General features: G+C 37.7%; 1 protein-coding gene across 1 annotated transcript; it reads left to right on the top strand.

Moving 5' to 3' along the window:
• Window positions 1-4351: 4351 nt before the first annotated feature.
• Window positions 4352-19796, top strand: LOC128893989 (ubiquitin carboxyl-terminal hydrolase 34). The gene is made up of 12 exons (XM_054155345.1): window positions 4352-4561; window positions 4991-5087; window positions 5209-5560; window positions 5637-5934; window positions 6016-6759; window positions 6839-13551; window positions 13617-13807; window positions 13873-14050; window positions 14125-14291; window positions 14373-15043; window positions 15409-15876; window positions 15973-19796. Exons 1-12 carry the CDS (start codon window positions 4519-4521, stop codon window positions 16245-16247), a joined length of 10197 nt encoding a protein of 3398 aa, XP_054011320.1. The 5' UTR covers window positions 4352-4518; the 3' UTR covers window positions 16248-19796.
• The last annotated feature ends 384 nt before the right edge of the window (window positions 19797-20180 follow it).

Raw genomic sequence — 20180 nt, 5'->3', positions numbered from 1 at the left:
CTGCAATATACGTATATACGTAAATAGAATCGTAGCGTCTTTACGATAAAAATTTTTTTATTTAAATAAAACGTTACAATTTGATGTAGATTTTAAAATGATAAGAAAATGGTCATATTGAAAAGCAATGTTCGTTTGTACGTTAATAAAATATTGTACATTGACAGCGTATGTGAGATATAGCACAATTTTTAACGTCTAAACAGAGGGATAATTTTAATTTATGTACATAATTTACATGAATAAAATATCGTATTGTAGTTGTTCTAAAATACGAAAGACTAAAGTTTATTGTAATTAACAATCACACTCGTACTTGAAAATAAATATCTTGACAAAGTGCATAAGGAACTATCTATGCAATTGTCATGAACGCAGCTCAACAAAATTCATCAGTTTACAGCCTTTTGCATTATATCTGAAAAATTGCTGCCATTGTGCTTTAATCATCAGATCGGTATTAGACGTTTCGTCGTCGTATATCGTAATTGGGCAAAGATGCATTTATATTTGTATTTGGATGTCAGAGTACCCCAGGTATTAATAAATAAAACGTACATAAAAAGGTTAAACTTAAGGGATAAGTCGCAGAAAACGAAATCAAATACACTGAATGCAACTAAATTTGTACGAAGAGATGTTGGCTGAAAAGAGAATGAAATTTTATATAGATATATATTATATATTTTTTATAAAAGATCAGTCGTGGACGTGCTTTATAATATCAAACAACATGGTCACACACTGATTGCGGCAAAAGGAAAGAATTAGGAATTGGGCGCCGCAAATCTTTGTACATATTTTACACTCTGTGTGTGTGTGTGTGTGTGTGTATGTGCGTGCGCGCGTGTTGAACCACTCATAAATCAGGTTTCTGTAGTTGTTTACCACATATGAATATAGCTGCGCATATTATTGTATAATGGTTTCAGAAATCTTTCAGTAGCACATATTATACATTTGCCTTAAGAAATTCGAAGGATGTGTATCGACACTCACCGCGAATCTTAGAAATTCTATGATAAAGGGCGAAATAATAGATAACAGAATTGAGATGTTAATAACGTGTTAGTCACTTATAATTGTTTTATTTCTGTCTACAATCTACATTTAAGAAGTATATTAATGAAAAAAACATTACGGTACCGGTGTTAACAATAAACTTTACAGTATCAGTTTGATGTAGAAAGACATTATTATTTATACATTTAGTCACAGATACAACAAATTTATATTATTGTTACTTAAGTGATAATTCACAGCATATTTGAAAAAGCAAAACAAAGGAAATAATATTTCGCGGATTATATTGAAATCTCTAAAAATGTACAACAACGATGTTTGAGTGACGAACGCATCCTTAACTTCTAAAGACAATGTTTCTCCCTGTTGTAAATCATGAATTACATGCGAAATAATACATGTAGTGAGCACAATTCGGATTGTGTCGTCAATCAGTAATATTGTTCCGCATAACAGTTAATTGTGTTAGTGAGTATTGTTAAGAAATAAATCTTATCTTAACAAATTATAGTGGTTATTTATCCTTGGGTCACGATTAAGATTCTAGAGTCTTAAATATAACAATAAAATATCTCATTCAATTAAAATTCTATGTTTACAAATTTGTATACATTTATTATATTGCAACTTAAATGGTGAACATTAAAATTTTGTTAAACTCTGCACAATAATGTATGTTAATACAATACAGTTATGCAAACATTCATGTTATCATACTTTGTACCATATACATATAGTGTTACGACATTTTAACTATTGATACTGAATTATGGAGAGAGTATGAATAATATAATGTTCAACAATATTGGCAATCTCGTGTATATGATACATAGTGCTAGTACAAATTTTGTTAACTAAAGCCTTTTTTTCTTTTTTCTATATTTGATTACTTCGTGTGATATTACCTAATAATCTAAGAAATTATTTGAATACACCTATCTACTTTATTTATCTTTGTACACCAGTAACATGGATGCATTGAAGGTACAATAGTATCAAGAACCGTTAAAAAAATGTCTGAAAGTATTTCCTAATGAAAAATAATACAGAATACATAAAATAAAATATAAATTCAATTATGTTAACATTATTGCGTATGCCCAAATGTATGTATATCTGAAGCATTATTTATATAAATATATTTCATTTCATTATCAGTCAAGAAAAAAATAGATGACATTTTGTGATTTTTTACAAATAGTCCATTATGTTGTATAAAAAAAGATTGTGACAACTGATGCAAAAACAAAAAAAAATTTAAGATTAAAAACAAGTAGATCACTCTGATAGTTTTATAGATTGCCAAATAAATTCATTAACTTTATACCTGCTTTTTTGTTCAACAGTTTCATGTTCTTCTAGTAATAAATTACTAAAGTAACGCGACAAATAAGATACAGAAAATGTTTAATAGTATCGAGCGAGAATATCTTCTGCTTTTAATTCTATATGTCAACACGGGGGTGGGCTAGATGCTGGTGCAGTATCAAGAGTTTGTGCAGATGATGATGCTACTGTCGACGACTTATTTTCAGTAGTTAACCTTCTCTTAGCGAACATAAATTGCTCCATTAATTCATGATGAGCTTCTAGCCGTTCGATACAATGTAGACACGCTGTTTTTGGTAATGGATCATTCATGTTTACCTGTGTGACAAAAGGATAAAGTTTTATGTGTCTTGATGTAAATGTAATTATTAATGTTATTACTATCATATATTAGAAATTAAATTATAATTTTAATTTTAACGAATAACGTATCGAAAATGGTTTAATTCTTTTTGCTTTTATCTGACAGTAGATTATCATTTACACCCGTATATACAAATCAAATAAAACATCGACAAATGTAAGTTGGATAAGATGAAATCTTAACCAGTTGTGCACAGTGACTGATGTAACAAATGGAAATGTAATTGAGAATTTTAGAAACTAGGAAAATATTAAGGTGTAAAAATGTAGAGAAATGATTTTACCGTAATTGGAAGATAAGCGTTTATTTTTTCGGCGAGTTTCATTCTTTCACCCTCTTCGCCGTATATATGGATCACGAAACGGTTCATCTTACTACAAAGTCTGCATATAAATCCCGTGATCACGGCTTTATCCGTGCTACCCATTTTGATTGTTTGCTTATATTTACGCTTTTTGATATGGCACTTATCGAAACTCTTTAATCCGTCACACGCGTCAATAACTTCACACGTAACTTACTCTTCTATGAAATCTCACAAGATGTTGTGCTTCCTTCAAGATTAAGTTTGTTTATCATAGTTCTGGACAACTGGCGCTACTAGCACTGGGATTCTACTCTCACCAGGACCGTATACATGTATCGAAATACACATTGTTGCATGCAACAATAACGATATTGTTATTACCATTACAACATATTATAAATATAAATATTCATATGATTTAACATTAAATTCAATTTGGAAGTTTCCGAATATTTTAGGAATTAGAAATCACATGGAAAATCTACGAGGTTATAAATTGACCATCGAAAAAACATTACGGATCTATTTTTACAGATCTATTTAAACTAATTGTTCATCACGAAATAAGTATTTGAATTCGTTAGCTATACTTAATTAGTAAAATGAAGTAAAGCGAAATAAATGTTAAGTGAACGAAGTGAAATTTTTAAATCCTTGATATTACAGCTTAAACTTTATAAGTTCATAAGTTTGAGTAATTATTTTTGTTGAGCGAGAAATGACTTGTCTTTGGCCTCGTACAATAATATTTATTTATATTTTAATCATATTAATAATAATCATACAGATAACATGATTTTTCATAAAATTTATGAACTCATATAAATGATTTCCAATAATATAAATCGAAACCAGACTATGTACTTTTTATAAATGATACAATATTGTTTCTTTTATTAATTATATGCTACATAAATTTTAAACGACAAATATTCGATATTACAATACTTATAAAAACCGACGAACATGTATGATTTATAAATGACCATTGTAAAATTATCCATTTACCCTATTTTTTTTATATTAACCAAATAGTTTGTTTGTTCATACTGCAATTACTGTTTAAAACCTCGGAAGAATATTTAAAACATCAGATTAATTCGATAAAATATGGCGGCGATCAGCTGTCTTCTGTCATAATGACATTCATATTGATAAACAGTAGATTAAACATTATTAGAATATTATTCGAACGATCGTAATCGCAGATCGTGATCGCGTTAAATTCGTTCGTTGTTGTAATATCGTGTCGTGCGGATGCGAAAGAATTTTGCGAAATAAAAAGATATTCCGCCGTTGCTCATCTGAAGTAAGCGGCGAGTGAACGCAGCTGCATAAAAAAGCAATATGGTGACTAACGAATTAATCAACTGTTGAGGATAATCAAGAATACAAATGTTTAATAATATTACCAACTTTTGGGATGGATGGTGGTGAAGTTGAGTGATGAACTTGACGTGATTAAAAGCCTTTCAGGGGCTAAAGAGAGGAAACCATGTGCGATGTGTGTGTTGACTTTCACGACCTTCTGCTTTCCTGTAAGCAAAATATATACAATATCTTTCGTGTTAACCTATTATACTCTGTTGCATGTTGCGAACTTTTACTTTCGCGACGTCAACTAACTATTCAATGCGAGCGAGCCAAGGATGACATATTGCATAAAATAATATCGAATTCGTAGCTACGCGTGATTTTTTCAGCCGCGGTGTTTCCAGAATAGCGTTACAACGTATAACCTTAACGCTTATGTTGGTCTTCAAGGCTTTTTATTAACCGATGCACGAATACGTACTGTAATATTTGAATGCTGTAACAAAGCTGTACTTAATTTAATGTATTATCGGAAGTCGTAATTAATATCGAAATTGTACGACATATTAAAGTAGTTTGTAGTGGATTGTGAAATATTTATCGTTTTATTTTCAAATGTCTTTCTCTGTGTCTAATTTGTAATTTGCATTTAGATGATGAAAGATCATCGAAGGAACAAGATGGATTGGCCACTCTTTGTATTTCCGATGTGGACATAACGCTGCATTATGTTAATCAATGGGTGCAAAGGTCTGATTTCATTTTCATTTTCTCCTATATGTAAAATATAAATTTATGAACTTATACAGGCCTTGAACAACAGTTCTTTAATTTTATCTTGAAAGAACTGTTTTTGTCTTTATCATTTTAGGCAATGTATGTGCTGTTATCGAGAAATAAAAAATTTTGACCGATTCATACGACTGACGCAAAGCGTTGTGTTATGCACACTACAACAATTACAAATAATACAACAAAATGGGCAACAAACTAACGTTGGGAAAGCACCGCCCAAAAATGAGAAAGAAGAAGAGGAAAAAACAGATGAAGGAAAGGTCGACGACTCCGATTTTGCGCAAATAGAGATGCAAGCAAAACAGAATTGGTCTCAGCAGGATAGAGAAAAATTATTCCACCTTCTTTCAAAGATATTTTTATTAAATTTTCCTCTCTATATCGCGATGAAGCATGGTGGTGCAATCAATCCTTTAGCTCCGATAAAAGTAATGTTCTTATTATGCATAAATATTATGTTTGTTTCAATAGAACATTCTGCATTATTTTTCGTTGTTTTTAAAGGATGAAGGAGGATATTGCGAGCCCCACGATCCAGAAGTACCAGCTCCTTTGATTAGAGCAGTTTCCATATTTTGCCATCAAGGTGGCTTCAATTTAATGTCGGCTTGTTTCGATATGGAGAACACTTTGCCCGTTAGTCTTGCACACTCCATGGTTGCAGTGATTTGTAACTTGAAACTTTGGTTGAATTATGGTAGTGTTATTCAGCTTTTTATACCTTTGCGCAGTCGTGTTATGAAATACATGTGCCGCTTAGGGGACAAAGAATTGCGCACACCCGCAGTCAGAACAATGGCAGGTAAATTTCGCAAGTAAAACGCAGATCATTTCTCGCGATTTTATTTTATTTTATTGTAAATTTGTTATGTTTTAAATGTAGATTTCATGTGGAGCGCCGTGAAGGATCCCATCGATGCCGTTCTGCCAAGTTTCGATCGCGATGGATTGGATTTAGCATTTAAATATTTTACTAGTACAACTTTAACTATGAGACTAGCAGGAATAGCTCAGATAAATGCTCATATCACTGCATTCAATGAACTCTGCAATAGCGAAACTGTCGCTGAAGTGGAACAAGTAGGCCACGCGTTGGCCGCTTGGTTAACCGAAAATAATATAATAGCTCATATATTTGGACCAAATTTGCATGTAGAAGTTATTAAACAGAGTCACATTGTATTAAGTTTCTTAGCAATGGAAGGTAGAATCGCGTCCTCGGACATGGACACCATGTGGCAAGCTGCGCAGTTGAAGCACTGCGGACGCCCAGTATATGATTTGTTGGCACCTTTAGTAAAACATTTGGCTCCGACTCCAGTTTTACATTTATACTCCTTGTTAGGCAAATTAGAGCCAAAAGACCACACGGAACAAAGTTTATTCCTGGCATCTGCTTTGATCAAATTTATTTGGACAGCAGGTGGTTCGGGTTATCCAAGAGGTTTAACTATAAAAAATAGAGAAATTTTAAGAGGCGCTAGTGGTGTTGGCGGTAGCAGTACTAGCGATCCTAGTGGAATGGATGGAAGCAGTCCAGACGAAGACGAAGAAGAACCTAGTCCTGCTCCATCCGAAGGACCTTCGCCGAGGAAACAGGCGAGAGGCGATAGCAGCGATGGAGAAGGTATGTTGTATACGGAAACGTTGGTTTCCTTGTCTGTGAATCTATATAAATTAAGGAATAAATATATAAATATTCATAGGTCCTTTCAAAGCAAAAAGCGTGGGTACCGCAGTCGTTCAAACGAACTTGAACGAAGCGGAAGGTTCCGCATTAGAGAAATCTGAATGTAATCCTGAACAGATGAAGGATTCAACGTGCGCCATACAAGACGACATAAAGGAAAAACAAAGTGGTTCGGATGCGGAGGCTGATACAGAGAAATCCAACGCGGAAGAAGCGGTCGCGATCGAAAAGAAGAAGAGGAAAGTGTTGAGGAAACGGAAAAAACCACAAAAACGTTCTTTAGTTACCGCGAATAAAACATTCGAAGACATTGTTAATCAAGAAAGTGGTATGAAAGCAAAGGATTTAATATTGGATATGAAGAATAGAACGGAAGACGTTTTGAACAATACTTTGGATGCGAGTGGACTAGCGTCTTTAGACGAGCCGAAAGATGTCGATGCGCTGGATCGGGTGAAACAGCAGGCGATGGCTTTAGATCCAAGCGATCAACAAGTTCCAACAACAGCAGCACTGCTGAGAAGAGCTAATAAAAATAAGTACATGTCGTTAGTAGGGCACAACGTGGATCGAGCTCCAGACTCTGCGGACACTTCGCACGACGAAGACGATAGCGACGTAGTTGGCGTTCTCGCAGCGGCGGATGGACCCGGCGCTGTTATATCTGAACTCGCTGGTTTAGTACACGCGACAGGACCGACGTTTTTACCTTCAGGTTTAGACGAAATGCTTTCAGACGAGGAAGGATCTTATAGTAGTAGAATATCGAATAAAAGTGAGAAGAATATGGCAGACTTCGATGGAGAGGAGAGTGGTTGCGAAGAAGAATTAGCTCAATTAGCGGCACGCCATTTAACAGCTATACAAATGCAAGCTTATCATCCTCATCATTCCCATCCGACGATGACGATCAGACGATCTGTTTGTCGTCCTCCACAAGTGAGGAGCGTTCGCCAAACAGTTACGCGCGTCAGTTCCCAATTCAACTTGGATACCGTGTGTAAACCTGGAAGTACATTGTTGTGGGACTTGCTGCAAGACGATAAAATTGGTCATTTAGGAGAAGGTCTAGCTTTGGAAGCTGAGAAGGCGTTATGCAACCTTCTTTGCTTCAATGTTGATCGATTGATACCCATGAAGTTCATAGAAGGTTGCTTGGAGAATCTCGCGACCAACCGTTCCGTGGTTGTGTCTCTGAGGCTATTGCCTAAATTACTCGCCAGTTTCCAACAGTTCGGCGCAATGGACGCTCACACGATAACGACATGGGCGGATCGCGAACGTGGAATGATGAAACATTTTTTCAATAACCTAAAGACGTATACCAGTACAGGTCCAAAAAACAGTTTGTATTCCCATCAAACGGAAATACAAGTTAGATTGCAGTTTTTATCATCGATATTTTCACCTCTGGGTTCACCCGACTGTTTTCGCTTGAGCCTAGAGCAAGTAGATATATTGTGGCAGTGTTTGTCGCAAGATCCAACATGCGCTGACGAGCTCTTCAGTTGGTTGCTCAGTCAAGCAAAGTCAACGGAACAGCACGCTCTCGGAATGGACACACTTAAACATTTATGCATGCGCAAATTGCCAAGCCTACCACCCGAAACTATCAGCATGATTGGCCTTAGTCTTTTCCAACAACTGTGCAACTTGGCTCGTTTGGCCGCTGCGCATTTGGATAGACCTTTAAGAGACGTGGATTCGGTTGGTATGGATTTCCTATGGAGAATCGCGTTGAAAGCTAAAAGTACAGACGTTAGTATGGCGGCTATACAATATTTAAATGGATATTACATGTCCAGGCAGCTGACTCAAGAAGCAGAATTTGTTTCGCAGTGCATGACCCATCTTGCCGCGGCTAGCGGTGATTTAGAAACGAACGAAGAAGCTAGTTTACGTTGCATACAAAGAGCTTTGTTATTGCTAAGAACGCACCTGGAAGCGTTTCGAAAACGGTACGCGTATCATTTGCGTCGCTGGGTATTGGAAGGCAGAGGCGCCGGCAGTCACGTAGCCATGAACACTTCTGAAAAGGGACAACAATTAAGAATATTTGTACAGCCTGCTGGAATCCCTGAAAAAACGAGCTTCACCCTTCTCAGCACCGATTATGTCGCCGATCTAAGAGCAGAAGTTGCTAAATGGTGGGATGATACACAGAATAATCAAGAAAAGTCTTTATCCACTACGAGTTCGAGCCAGAATAATGGATCGGTATTAGGATCCCTACTTACAGATGGCCCGATTAGAATGATTACGCAGGGTCAGGAGCTAACTATCGATTTCGACGAGAAAACATTGCAAGAGATGGGTTTTAAAGATGGTCAACTAGTGTTCATTTCACCTGGCGCTGGTCGGGGTAACGGTACAGGTAGATGTAACAAACGAGACATGGACTCGCCGTCCCTTTTACCACCTCCTCCTCGAGAATCTTTACCAACGTTATTGTTATTGCGACCGCAATACTTTGAACAGTTGTTTACGTTGATGAGGACTCTGAGCGCCATGAAAACGGTTGTTAAAGGAGGACAGGAGATTCCTCATACGAAAGCTCAAGTACTTTCAAGGAGAGTTTGGGACACATTAACGTTGCTACCGACTAGTCCAACTTTACTAAGAGGTTTCCAGAAGTTGGGAGAGACCACTCTGCAAGAATTGTTAGATCCTGCTAGTCCTCAAAAATTGATGTATTCTTTATATATCGTAGAATCTTTGAGTAGACGTAGTACTACGAGTCAGCCTTCTACCGTGAACTCTACATCCTCTACAGCTGCCCACGAGGGTGGCGGGGATGCAGACGATAATCACGACGACAAGGAAAAGGATGTTGCTTGGTCTGCGTTGTTCGTTCAGCACGGTGGCCTGCGTCATTTGTTCGATATTTTTATGTCTGGATGTTTAGAACAAGGAGACGGTAGCGAGTGGCAGCAGGACTGTCTCGCTAGTCTGTTGAAGCAACTGTGTCATTTGGGCGTTGTTAAAGAAGAAAAGAAACGTAGTAAAGCGGACAAATTGCTCGTACCTAAATTGAGCGAAGCGATGCTTTCGATGATGAACGTCGACGCTGTCATGTCTCGAATAACGAGTATATTAAACGAAGCATCCTTGCCCAGAGATCCGAATCATTACAAGACAGGACTGTTCGGAAGATCGCAAGTTATACATTACACTATGGCTCTACTAGTTTGTTGGGTACACAGCGACGAAACTGTTAGACAGTATCTGTTCTTGTCGTCAGAGCCGTTTGGTAAGACATGGTTACGAAGACTGGTTCTAGAAGATCCTGAACCAGCAGTGAGAAGAGAGGTTTGTACAGCACTATATAGATTATGTTTGGGTACTACAGGATCCGACGATGACAATTCTGATATTCCCAATTTGATCGTACCAATGCTAAACACGTTATTAGAGCACCTTGTGATCGCGGAGGCAATGCAGCCTTCTCATCGAAAACCCGACTTGCCGCTACACCTGCATTCGGTACTCGACGACGGGAAAGAACCATACGGACCTGCTTGCAGAGATTACTTTTGGCTCGTTTGTCGATTAGTCGATTCTCTCCCAGAAGAAGCTATCAAGGAAGGTTCGGATGACTCCAATTCGACAATAGATATCGAAGCTTTGGCAATAAGAGTGATCGACTCTGTTTTAAATAGAGAACATCTCGAGACGCGTCACAACACTATCGAAGACGACTGCTTAGTGGGATTATTGAATCTTACTTGTAACATCATGACGCACAATCCACCATGTAAACAGGGAAAAATCGGACAAAACTTATTGCACGAAGTATTCGACTTCCTATTTGCGTTGCCAAATCCTCGATCGAAACATGTTCCAAAATGTAAAAGCCAAGTCTCCAGGTCGGCAGCTTTCGATCTTTTGGTGGAACTTGTGAAATCTGCTCCTGACAATTACAGAATTCTTCACGAGAAATTGTTGGCCCAGCACAAACCTGGACCTCATTCCCCGTATCCATGGGATTACTGGCCACACGAAGACGGACGTTCCGATTGCGGATACGTAGGCCTGACGAATTTAGGCGCAACTTGTTACATGGCCAGCTGCATGCAACATCTGTACATGATGCCACAAGCCCGTATCTCGATATTAGGTGCCGATTGTAACAGAGCAAACAAACACCAGCTCACGTTGAGAGAACTGCAGAGAATGTTCGCCTATCTTTTGGAGTCTGAAAGAAAAGCTTACAATCCTCGAAGCTTCTGTCGGGTGTATACTATGAACCACGAGCCACTCAACACGGGAGAACAAAAGGATATGGCCGAGTTCTTTATAGACCTCGTATCAAAACTGGAGGAAATGACGACCGATTTGAAGAACTTGGTGAAAACGCTGTTTTGCGGTGTGATATCTAATAATGTCGTATCCTTGGATTGCGAACACGTAAGTAGGACACTCGAAGAATTTTATACGGTACGCTGTCAGGTAGCAGACATGAGAAATCTTTATGAAAGTTTAGATGAAGTTACAGTGAAAGACACCCTCGAAGGAGACAACATGTACACGTGTTCACAGTGCGGTAAGAAAGCCAGAGCTGAGAAGAGAGCGTGTTTTAAGAAGCTACCGCATATATTGTGCTTTAATACAATGCGTTACACTTTCAATATGGGAACCATGTTAAAGGAGAAAGTGAATACACATTTTAGTTTTCCGCTGAGATTGGACATGTCTGGATACGTCGAGAAGAAACTTATGCCTCAACATTATCAAGAGGAGAAGAAAGCATCGGAGAAGAAGAAAACCGAAGGTGACTGTCAACCAGGGGTGGATAACGACGCCGACGAAGAAGAAAAGGAATATTATCAATACGATTTAATAGGCGTAACGGTTCATACTGGAACAGCCGACGGTGGACACTATTATAGTTTCATTAGAGATCGCACGTCTCCTAATAAAGATAAATGGTTTTTGTTTAACGACGCCGAGGTTAAACCGTTCGATCCGAATCAAATAGCAGCAGAATGTTTCGGTGGCGAAATGACAAGTAAAACTTACGATTCAGTTACAGACAAATTCATGGATTTCAGTTTCGAGAAAACTAATTCTGCTTATATGCTTTTCTACGAATGGTGCGCAGATTCTGGCGATCAAGCTAAAGAGGAAGAAGCCACCGTGTCCAGTCCAAACGGACGGCAACCCTCTTCGTTGGTTCAAAAGAACACTAACAAACTACCACCTTTAGAGTTGAACAAAGAACTCGAAGATTGGATATGGCAAGATAACATGCACTTCTTACAAGATAAAAATATATTCGAGCACACGTATTTCACATTTATGTGGCAGATATGTGGCTACATACCGCAAACGTTGCTTTCCGTGCAACCTGATATAACAGAAATGTCAGCTGATCTTTCAACGTCGTTCTTTATGGAAACCTTCATCCATGCAAAGGAAAAGCCAACTATGGTACAATGGGTGGAACTGTTAACGAAACAGTTTAACAGTTCGGCTGGTGCATGCGCTAGATTCCTCGAAAGAATGGCTGGGGATTCGTGGTGGCCGATTCAAATTCTAGTCAAGTGCCCTAATCAAATGGTAAGGCAGATGTTTCAAAGGTTGTGCATTCACGTCATACAACGATTGCGCGCTACTCAAGCACCTCTGTATCTTCTTTGCGACGAGGAGAACGATATAAATACCGTGGGTACACGGTCATGCGTAACAAGATTCGTGAGGATGCTGTTGTCCCTCATGGAACATGCGAAACAACATTTGAAACATCTCACCGAGTACTTCAGTTTTTTATATGAATTTAGCAAAATGGGCGAGGAAGAGACTCTGTTTCTGATAAGAGTGCAAGCCATATCGACCATGGTGAACTTTTATCTCGGGCACAAGACGCATGAATTTGTTGACTCGGTTAGCGAAGAAGAGGAAGAGGAAGAGATCGTTGCCATGCCAACGGAGAAACTGAGACCTGCATCTTTAGATAAGATGATCACACTGATAGCAACCTTGGTTGAACGTAGCAGGGGACCTGACCACAGATTGGCATTGTCTCCAGCTGATCTTAGCGCCGTAGCAGGAGGCAAAGGATTTCCCTTCTTATATCAGCAAACACGAGACGTCATTAATCTCAATCAGACGCGAAATTTAATTCAATCTTTATGTCGTTGGAACGATAGATTAGCCATACATATTGTGACAATGATATTCCAAGCTATAACGAAACATACAGACGTGTGCCAACCATTTTTCAAACTTCTAACATTGTTAACGGAAAGCTCAGGACCAAGTGGACTGCCTTGTATGACCCAGCTGATATTAGGCAGAGTGTGGGAAGCGGCTAGAGTCGCACCGCACGGGGCATTGGAATGGCTAGCTTTAGCTGTAACAAGGAGCAAGCTCGCGCACGCTTGGGTGTTACAAGGCTTGGACACGTGGTTGCAACATTTCCTGTTGGAACATTCGAATCAAAGAGTTCGATCTGCTGCTGCTTTTCTTCTCGTCTCTCTGGTACCCTCTACCCATTTCAGACAGGGTTATCGCAGTGCTCACAGATTAGGTTTGGGATGCAATACGTCTAGAGAACTCCAACTATCTCCAGAAGCTACTTTAATCTTGCATCAAATATACACGGCACTTCTACGATTATTGCAACCCGCAAGACATTACATCGATATACAGACTCATGGTACAATGAAACTCACTGCCTATTTTGCATTACTCACATATTGCGTTGTTTCCAAAACGGAAAAATTAATGGTAGGTACACGATGATGTGCTTAGACGTCATTGAATTATTATAAAAAAAAAATATTTCTTTTCAGTTTGGACAATATTTAAATGATTTATGGACATTATTTCACCCGAAACTTTCTGAGCCTAGCATTCCAGTTCATCACAATAAGCAAGCTGTACTATTGTTCTGGTACCACGTTTGCTCAGACTGTCCAGAAAACGTTGCTCTAATACTTCATAATCCGCACATTACTAAAAATATCGCATTTAACTATATACTGTAAGTGTCGTCTCTTTTAACGCGCCTGTAGTAATTGTTCTTTTCAATTGTATACGCTTTTCTAGAGCCGACCACGAGGACCAGGACGTGGTGTTATTTAACAGAGTAATGTTACCTGCTTATTATGGTTTGTTACGACTTTGCTGTCAACAATCGCGCACTTTTACACGACAGTTAGCTGCACACCAAAATATTCAATGGGCATTCAAAAACATTACACCTCATCCTACTCAGTATTCGACTGTAAGATTTATATTTTATTATATTGATTATCATATTTCTTTAAATTGGTATACAGCTCTCTATTTTTTTTATAGGCTGTTGACGAACTTTTTAAACTGATGCAGTTATTAGTTGCAAGACACTCTGATCAAACGGAGCAAGAAGAATCGGAGGTCGCGTCATTTAGGAGAGGAACATTATCTTCTTATTTACAAGGATTAGACGGACGGTCATGTTGGGCTACCCTCATCTCTGCGTTCCGGTATAACATTTAATAAAAATTCTATTCTTGTTGTTGACGATATTTAAGGGATTAGACATACAATCATACAATACTTTACAGAATCCTTATTGAATCAGATGATGATCGTCTGTACGTTGTGTATAACGGAGGATTAAGTATGGCTTTGGAAGCATTTCATATGTTACATATCATGTATCATGAAGCCACGGCGTGCCACGTTGCTGGAGACCTAGCTGAATTAATAGCAATTATTGTGGAACTAGTACGGTGCATCAGAACTGCCAGAGAAGGACCTGATGCGAGAAATATATTGGCCAATTGCAAAGAATGGCCGGACATTCTTCGAAAATTAGCAACGTTATTGAATACGTACAATCCTCCGGATATGCGAAATCTTGCTATAGATCTTTTGAAAGAGCTCGTCATGCTTGTTCCTGCTGAAGCTATATTAATTTTAGCACCTTTGCTCTCACACTGCCATGCAGCTCTCCAAGAACCTCACGCCGCTGTCCCACCTGGTTCATACCTTCCAAGAAGATCTACTCCTTCCGGGAAGATGCCTACTCGACCTGCTCGGCCGATGGTTCAAATGGCCGTGCCGCATTCTCAGTTAGAAGCGTCGAAAGGAGTGGATCCGGAATACGACAGCGCTTTGCTTGAGTTTTATTTACCGTATCACGAACTCATCGACGTAATGTGCAGATTAGCGATCAATAATGATTGCATGATGGACTCGTTAGTCAACTTGAGCGCTATGTTAGGTTTTGAAGGTAAATACCGTTTGCCATTTAAGGGGGTATTCCTTTTTTTCGGTTCAAAATTCATATTTAAAATGTTATAGGCTGAAACGCAAATCGTTGGTCTACTATTCCAGTCTCATAAGGAGAACTCTCTTCGGCTACAAAAGTTCATATAAACCTGTTTTTCACATTCACGAACCATTCCAGCGGTGCGTCGCTCTATTCAAATCGTTGTAACTTCATTACTTCTTTGCATTCGAATATAGTATCGCAGTAACACATTTTCAAAAGATTAAATTTTAAGGAACGTAGATCTTTTTGACTCGTCAAATGAGAATACCCCCTTACAGTTGATGATTTTTAATATATTTTGTAACGAACGTATTAAATTGCAGGTGTTCCATTACACTTAGCGTTGTTCCCTAGACTATGGTTAGACGTTCATGCTGCTACACACATAGACAGAAAACATATTGCGTCACTTTTATGCTCTTCCTACACAGTGGACTACGTAGACGCTGTGTTATTAGATGAAAGGTCATCGTTAGGAGTTCCCGCGATTCACGCCTTTCTTAAGACTTTCTTTCCCAAACTTGCTAACCACGTGTTGACCGAACAGACTTGTTTACTTATCGATAACCTGGTTAGTTCAATGGTGGCGATGGTCGAAGCGGTTGATATTCAAGCGTCTGCTCATAGATTAACAGGAGACTTAAGAGCGCTGGCTCTCGTCTATAGCAGCAGTACAAGACTGAAACCACCGTCTAGCTTGCTACCAGCTCTAGAGACGCTGTTATCTCGAACCAGATCCATTAAAGTGAAAGAATCCAGTCAACAGGAAACGGAGAATCCATCGAAGAAACGTAAGTTTAATGTCAATGAAGACGGTGAGACAGCTGATAAGGAATTGCATCTACCAATCACAGAACTTAACGATCAAAAAACTGTTTCCGACATAGACGTCGAAGAGAAAGACAAACCAGAAGTGAACGACATGACCTCCTCTGATTCTGGAGACGATAAAACCATATCAAGACACAAGAGTAACATCGAAGCTGAAAACGTTCCAACGAGTATCAGTACAATATCGCCGAGTTTGATCGATACCGTGACTGCTAACAATTGCACGAATCAGTTACGATGTTCGTTAACAAACGTCTCTTGGCTTGAAATGTTGGAGAAGACCATTGTCGATCTGCAAATGATTGTGCAATTACAAACGAAAAGCAACTAATTCTGTACATGTTTTTGAATGGTGCTTTTACCGTAGAAGCATACAATACAGGACTAAGTTTATGTGTAACTGTGTGGTTCTTTAAGATAACAAGACGGAAATTTAGTTATACGTTCAGGATCTATACGGACAAATTTTTAGTGCGTTTTGTGTTTTATAAAAAAAAAAATGAAAAAAAGAAGAACATGAAATGATACATACTTTTTTGCGTACGTATCCGATGCGATTAATTTTCCAAATGTAGGCGAATAAGATACTTCTATCGACTTAAGTTATACTAATATGAAAACAAAAGAAAAGGAAAGGAAATGAACCATTAATCAGGACTGAAGAATTTTCATTTTATGTAATAAATGTTCGTTAGTGCTGTGAGATTACCTATCTCTTGGCAAACATTTGCGTACCACTATTTCGTGTGTACAGTAATATAAGCCGCCCAGTATTCATTAACAGGAATTGTGAAAAGCCTTGAGATAGCTCAAGAGATACAATTACAAAAGCTTCGTTAAAACTATAATCATTTTTTTATACTTGTCTCAATTTTTGAGAGATGTCACAGGGTTCTTTAAATTTTCCAAGGTAATGTATAAAAATAATATTTTTTCAATCAGCGTTTTCAAGTATGGTTACTCATTTACACACTGGTCTACAAGCTGGTCTACATTAACTTGTCATTGTAACATACTTTTCATCGTACTTTTAATGTGTTGAACCAGTACTTTTATCCTATTGTTCGTCGCGTGTATTTCCAACCAATTAACGTGTTGTAGGATTATGCTAATTTCCATTCTACCGTGTTCAAAATACACACGGATAGAGAACACTTTATTTATTCTTTTCTTTAAGGTAAATTGCCCTAATAATTCCGGTAGATTTACTTTTCATATTCGCGAATGTATTTCGTTGTGTTTAGAAATTAAAATTCTTCGATTGAAATTTTCGAATCCATCTAAAATATGCACAACAAATCGTGATTGTTTCAATTACTAGAATTATACCTTATCCTTTCTAAATTTTCGTATTACGTACTACTATTTTTCTTTCTTTTGTGAAAATTTCATTTTCGTTGAAACAACAAATTTTAATGATTTTTCTCACAATTGTGACCGTACAGACATTCTTAATTACAATGATTATAAATAAGATTTCATAGCATTCATAAAATTGTTAAATCGCTCTCTCTCTCTCTCTCTCTCTCTCTCTCTCTCTCTCTCTCTCTCTCTCTCTCTTGTATGAACGTCAAAAAAAAAAATAAAGATCTCACATCACGAATGAACAGTTGTGAAATTTATCAAAGGGAAATTTTCAAAAAGAAAACATATCCATATGAATCGTTATGTATACACTTTATTTATTGCTTAATTATATTGATTACTACGTACGCCGTTACAAAAGGAAAATTTATATTTGTCGTAATTTCGTTTATTTATTAATAACTACATTTGAAAAGAAATCGATACAATTGTGTTCCAATATTCAATTTTTTCCATGATTCTGTGTTCTAAATGAAAATGCGTGCTAGAATCTTTCGAGTCACTCTAGCTGCTCGGTAAAATAGTACTTCGAACACTATCGAATCATGCATATCTCAAGAAATGTATTTTACTTAATTTTTCGCACATCGAAATAAATCATGCGTCATCTCGAAATGAAATCTCATCGAATCAGCATTTTCTATCGATTTATCGGAAAGTAGACTTCCCGATACGTATTCCCAACGTAACATTCGAAATACTGTTTTACCCAGGCCTAGTACGTTTAAACAAGGAATCTGTAATTTATTGTGTACGCTTGTATAATGCGAGAGTATGCACACGCATATACGCGATTAATAACCAGACGCACGTTCTCGTCATAATTGAGCTTATTGTCAGACGATGGCACTAAAGTATATCTCGTCCACTTTGAACGTCAGAAATCAACCTGTGTATTTACAATTTAGATGATACGATACAGTAGCGAATCGACGAATGATTGCAGCGAATTACGAGGATTAAGGTTATCGGTGTTCTTGACCGAAATGCTTATTTCCTTGGCGCGTTGACATTATTTAATTAAGGAGAGGAGGCCATGAATAAGACGAGCAATTTTTTAGATACAATTTCGGTTTATAATTCGAGTTGCAAGTAGTACATTGAACGAATTGAGGATAGAAAATTGTTTATCTTTTATTCGTCGTACGTTTTATTCATATGTGTCGTGGTATACCATGTCGGGTTATTAGACACAGTCCTCATTAGGATAACCTTCTTTGTTTGAACTCTTGGTTGCTTTGCAGAAGTGTCGAGGACAGTAAACGAAGGGGTTATGTCTGTCTTGATTTGTAGTCAGGAGGCAATCGGTATTGTTCATCTTGAATGCAGCATGGATAAGGGAGTATACCACGACAAATAATTTGATAACAATGTTTTATTTGAACAGTTAATCAGAAGTTTAGAAATATTTGGTTATTCGTGTCTATTGTATAATGAACTCAGTTCTGTTAAAAAAGCGTTCGTCCAAACTGTTGCCCCCTTGCAACATGATTAAACGTGAAACAATACTTGAAACGATTCGATAGGAAATGTATTGTTTTCTGTTTGTTGCAAGTTGATGACCCGGAATTTCGAGGAGTTAGTTACGCCACGAATAAAGGCGACTGCTTTCAAGTCCGTTTTAAGATGAACTTCATGACGCAATAAGTATTAAATAAAAAGGAATATAAGTGAGCGTATTAATTTCATGTTTTCTCGCGTAGAAAGTTCTTTCAGGCACGTTAATGTTACCCATTAAGAAGCTCGTTCTCTCGATGTGTTTGTTAATAGGCGTTGAGAACAGAAACGAAACATGTTCGGTAGGTTTTTATCAAGAGACGAAGTAAGTATTCGTATCTGCTTGTTTAACATCGCGTAACGTTACAAAACTGTATTTCTACATTCAAAGTAATAACGTAATTGTGATGAAAACACTGTGATCAGTGATATTAGGTCTATTCTCCGCTGATTTGCAAATGTAACAAAACGAAATACGGACGTAACAAACGTATCTGTGCACGCACACGCATTACAATGGATTTTCAAACGAAACAACAACAACAAAAATCAAATATTTTTAACTATTACGTGTCGGTGGAGATCATTTAAGTTCGATGCGAAGTTGAGGAAAAACGGAAGGAAAGAATGTAAAAAAAAGACGTGTAGGTCGTATAGAAGTAACGTGGGAGGGAAGCATTTACATTTAGTTTTAATTATTACCAAACGACAAAATGCCTTTGTCTTACGAAACGCGTTTCGATAATCTCCATATTTATAAATAAAGCGAAAAATACACACACGATAGGACGCTTGAGCTTTCGAGTAATTCGATTCGGAGGTGGTTAAGACTGTATAAAAAAAATACATTTGGGGTGTACTATGATACTTTTAACATTTTATCAGCCTTCCGAAAGTATCGGAACTATTTCGCCAGATTTGTATCTCCAGCATGTGTTTACATTTATGTATTCATTTATATACTTAAGGTGTATAGTTTTTGATCGATGATAAATAAACTCTTTTCATTTTAAACTTCTATTGCGTTCCTTATTATATACGACCATATCTAAACCCTTAGAGTACTTCGGCAAACCGTCCAAAATTTCAATTCGGGCCTTTCCCCACTGCTATCGCCCATTGACTGTAACACTGACTGACACATTTCTCTTCAATTTCCCTTCAATTTCCTCTCCATTTTCCGAGACAAAATAAAGAATTGTGCCACCTCTTCGACCGAAAATGTGTCCCTTGAATTAGGCAACCTATACTTACAGATATGTCGGGCCGGTTGCGTGCCCGTAGGCGCAATCGTGCCACCTCTTCGCGTATCATATGCTCCTGATACCAAAATCCAAAATCAGCCAGAATTCCTTTACGTACAGAAAAATGTGTCCCTTGAATTAGGCAACCTATGCTTACA

The sequence above is a fragment of the Hylaeus anthracinus genome, unplaced genomic scaffold (genome assembly GCF_026225885.1).
Source record: "Hylaeus anthracinus isolate JK02 unplaced genomic scaffold, UHH_iyHylAnth1.0_haploid 3, whole genome shotgun sequence".
NCBI classification, from domain to species: Eukaryota; Metazoa; Arthropoda; class Insecta; order Hymenoptera; family Colletidae; genus Hylaeus; species Hylaeus anthracinus.
Note: the sequence above shows the minus strand (reverse complement) of the source record. Positions and strands in the feature narration are given on the sequence as shown.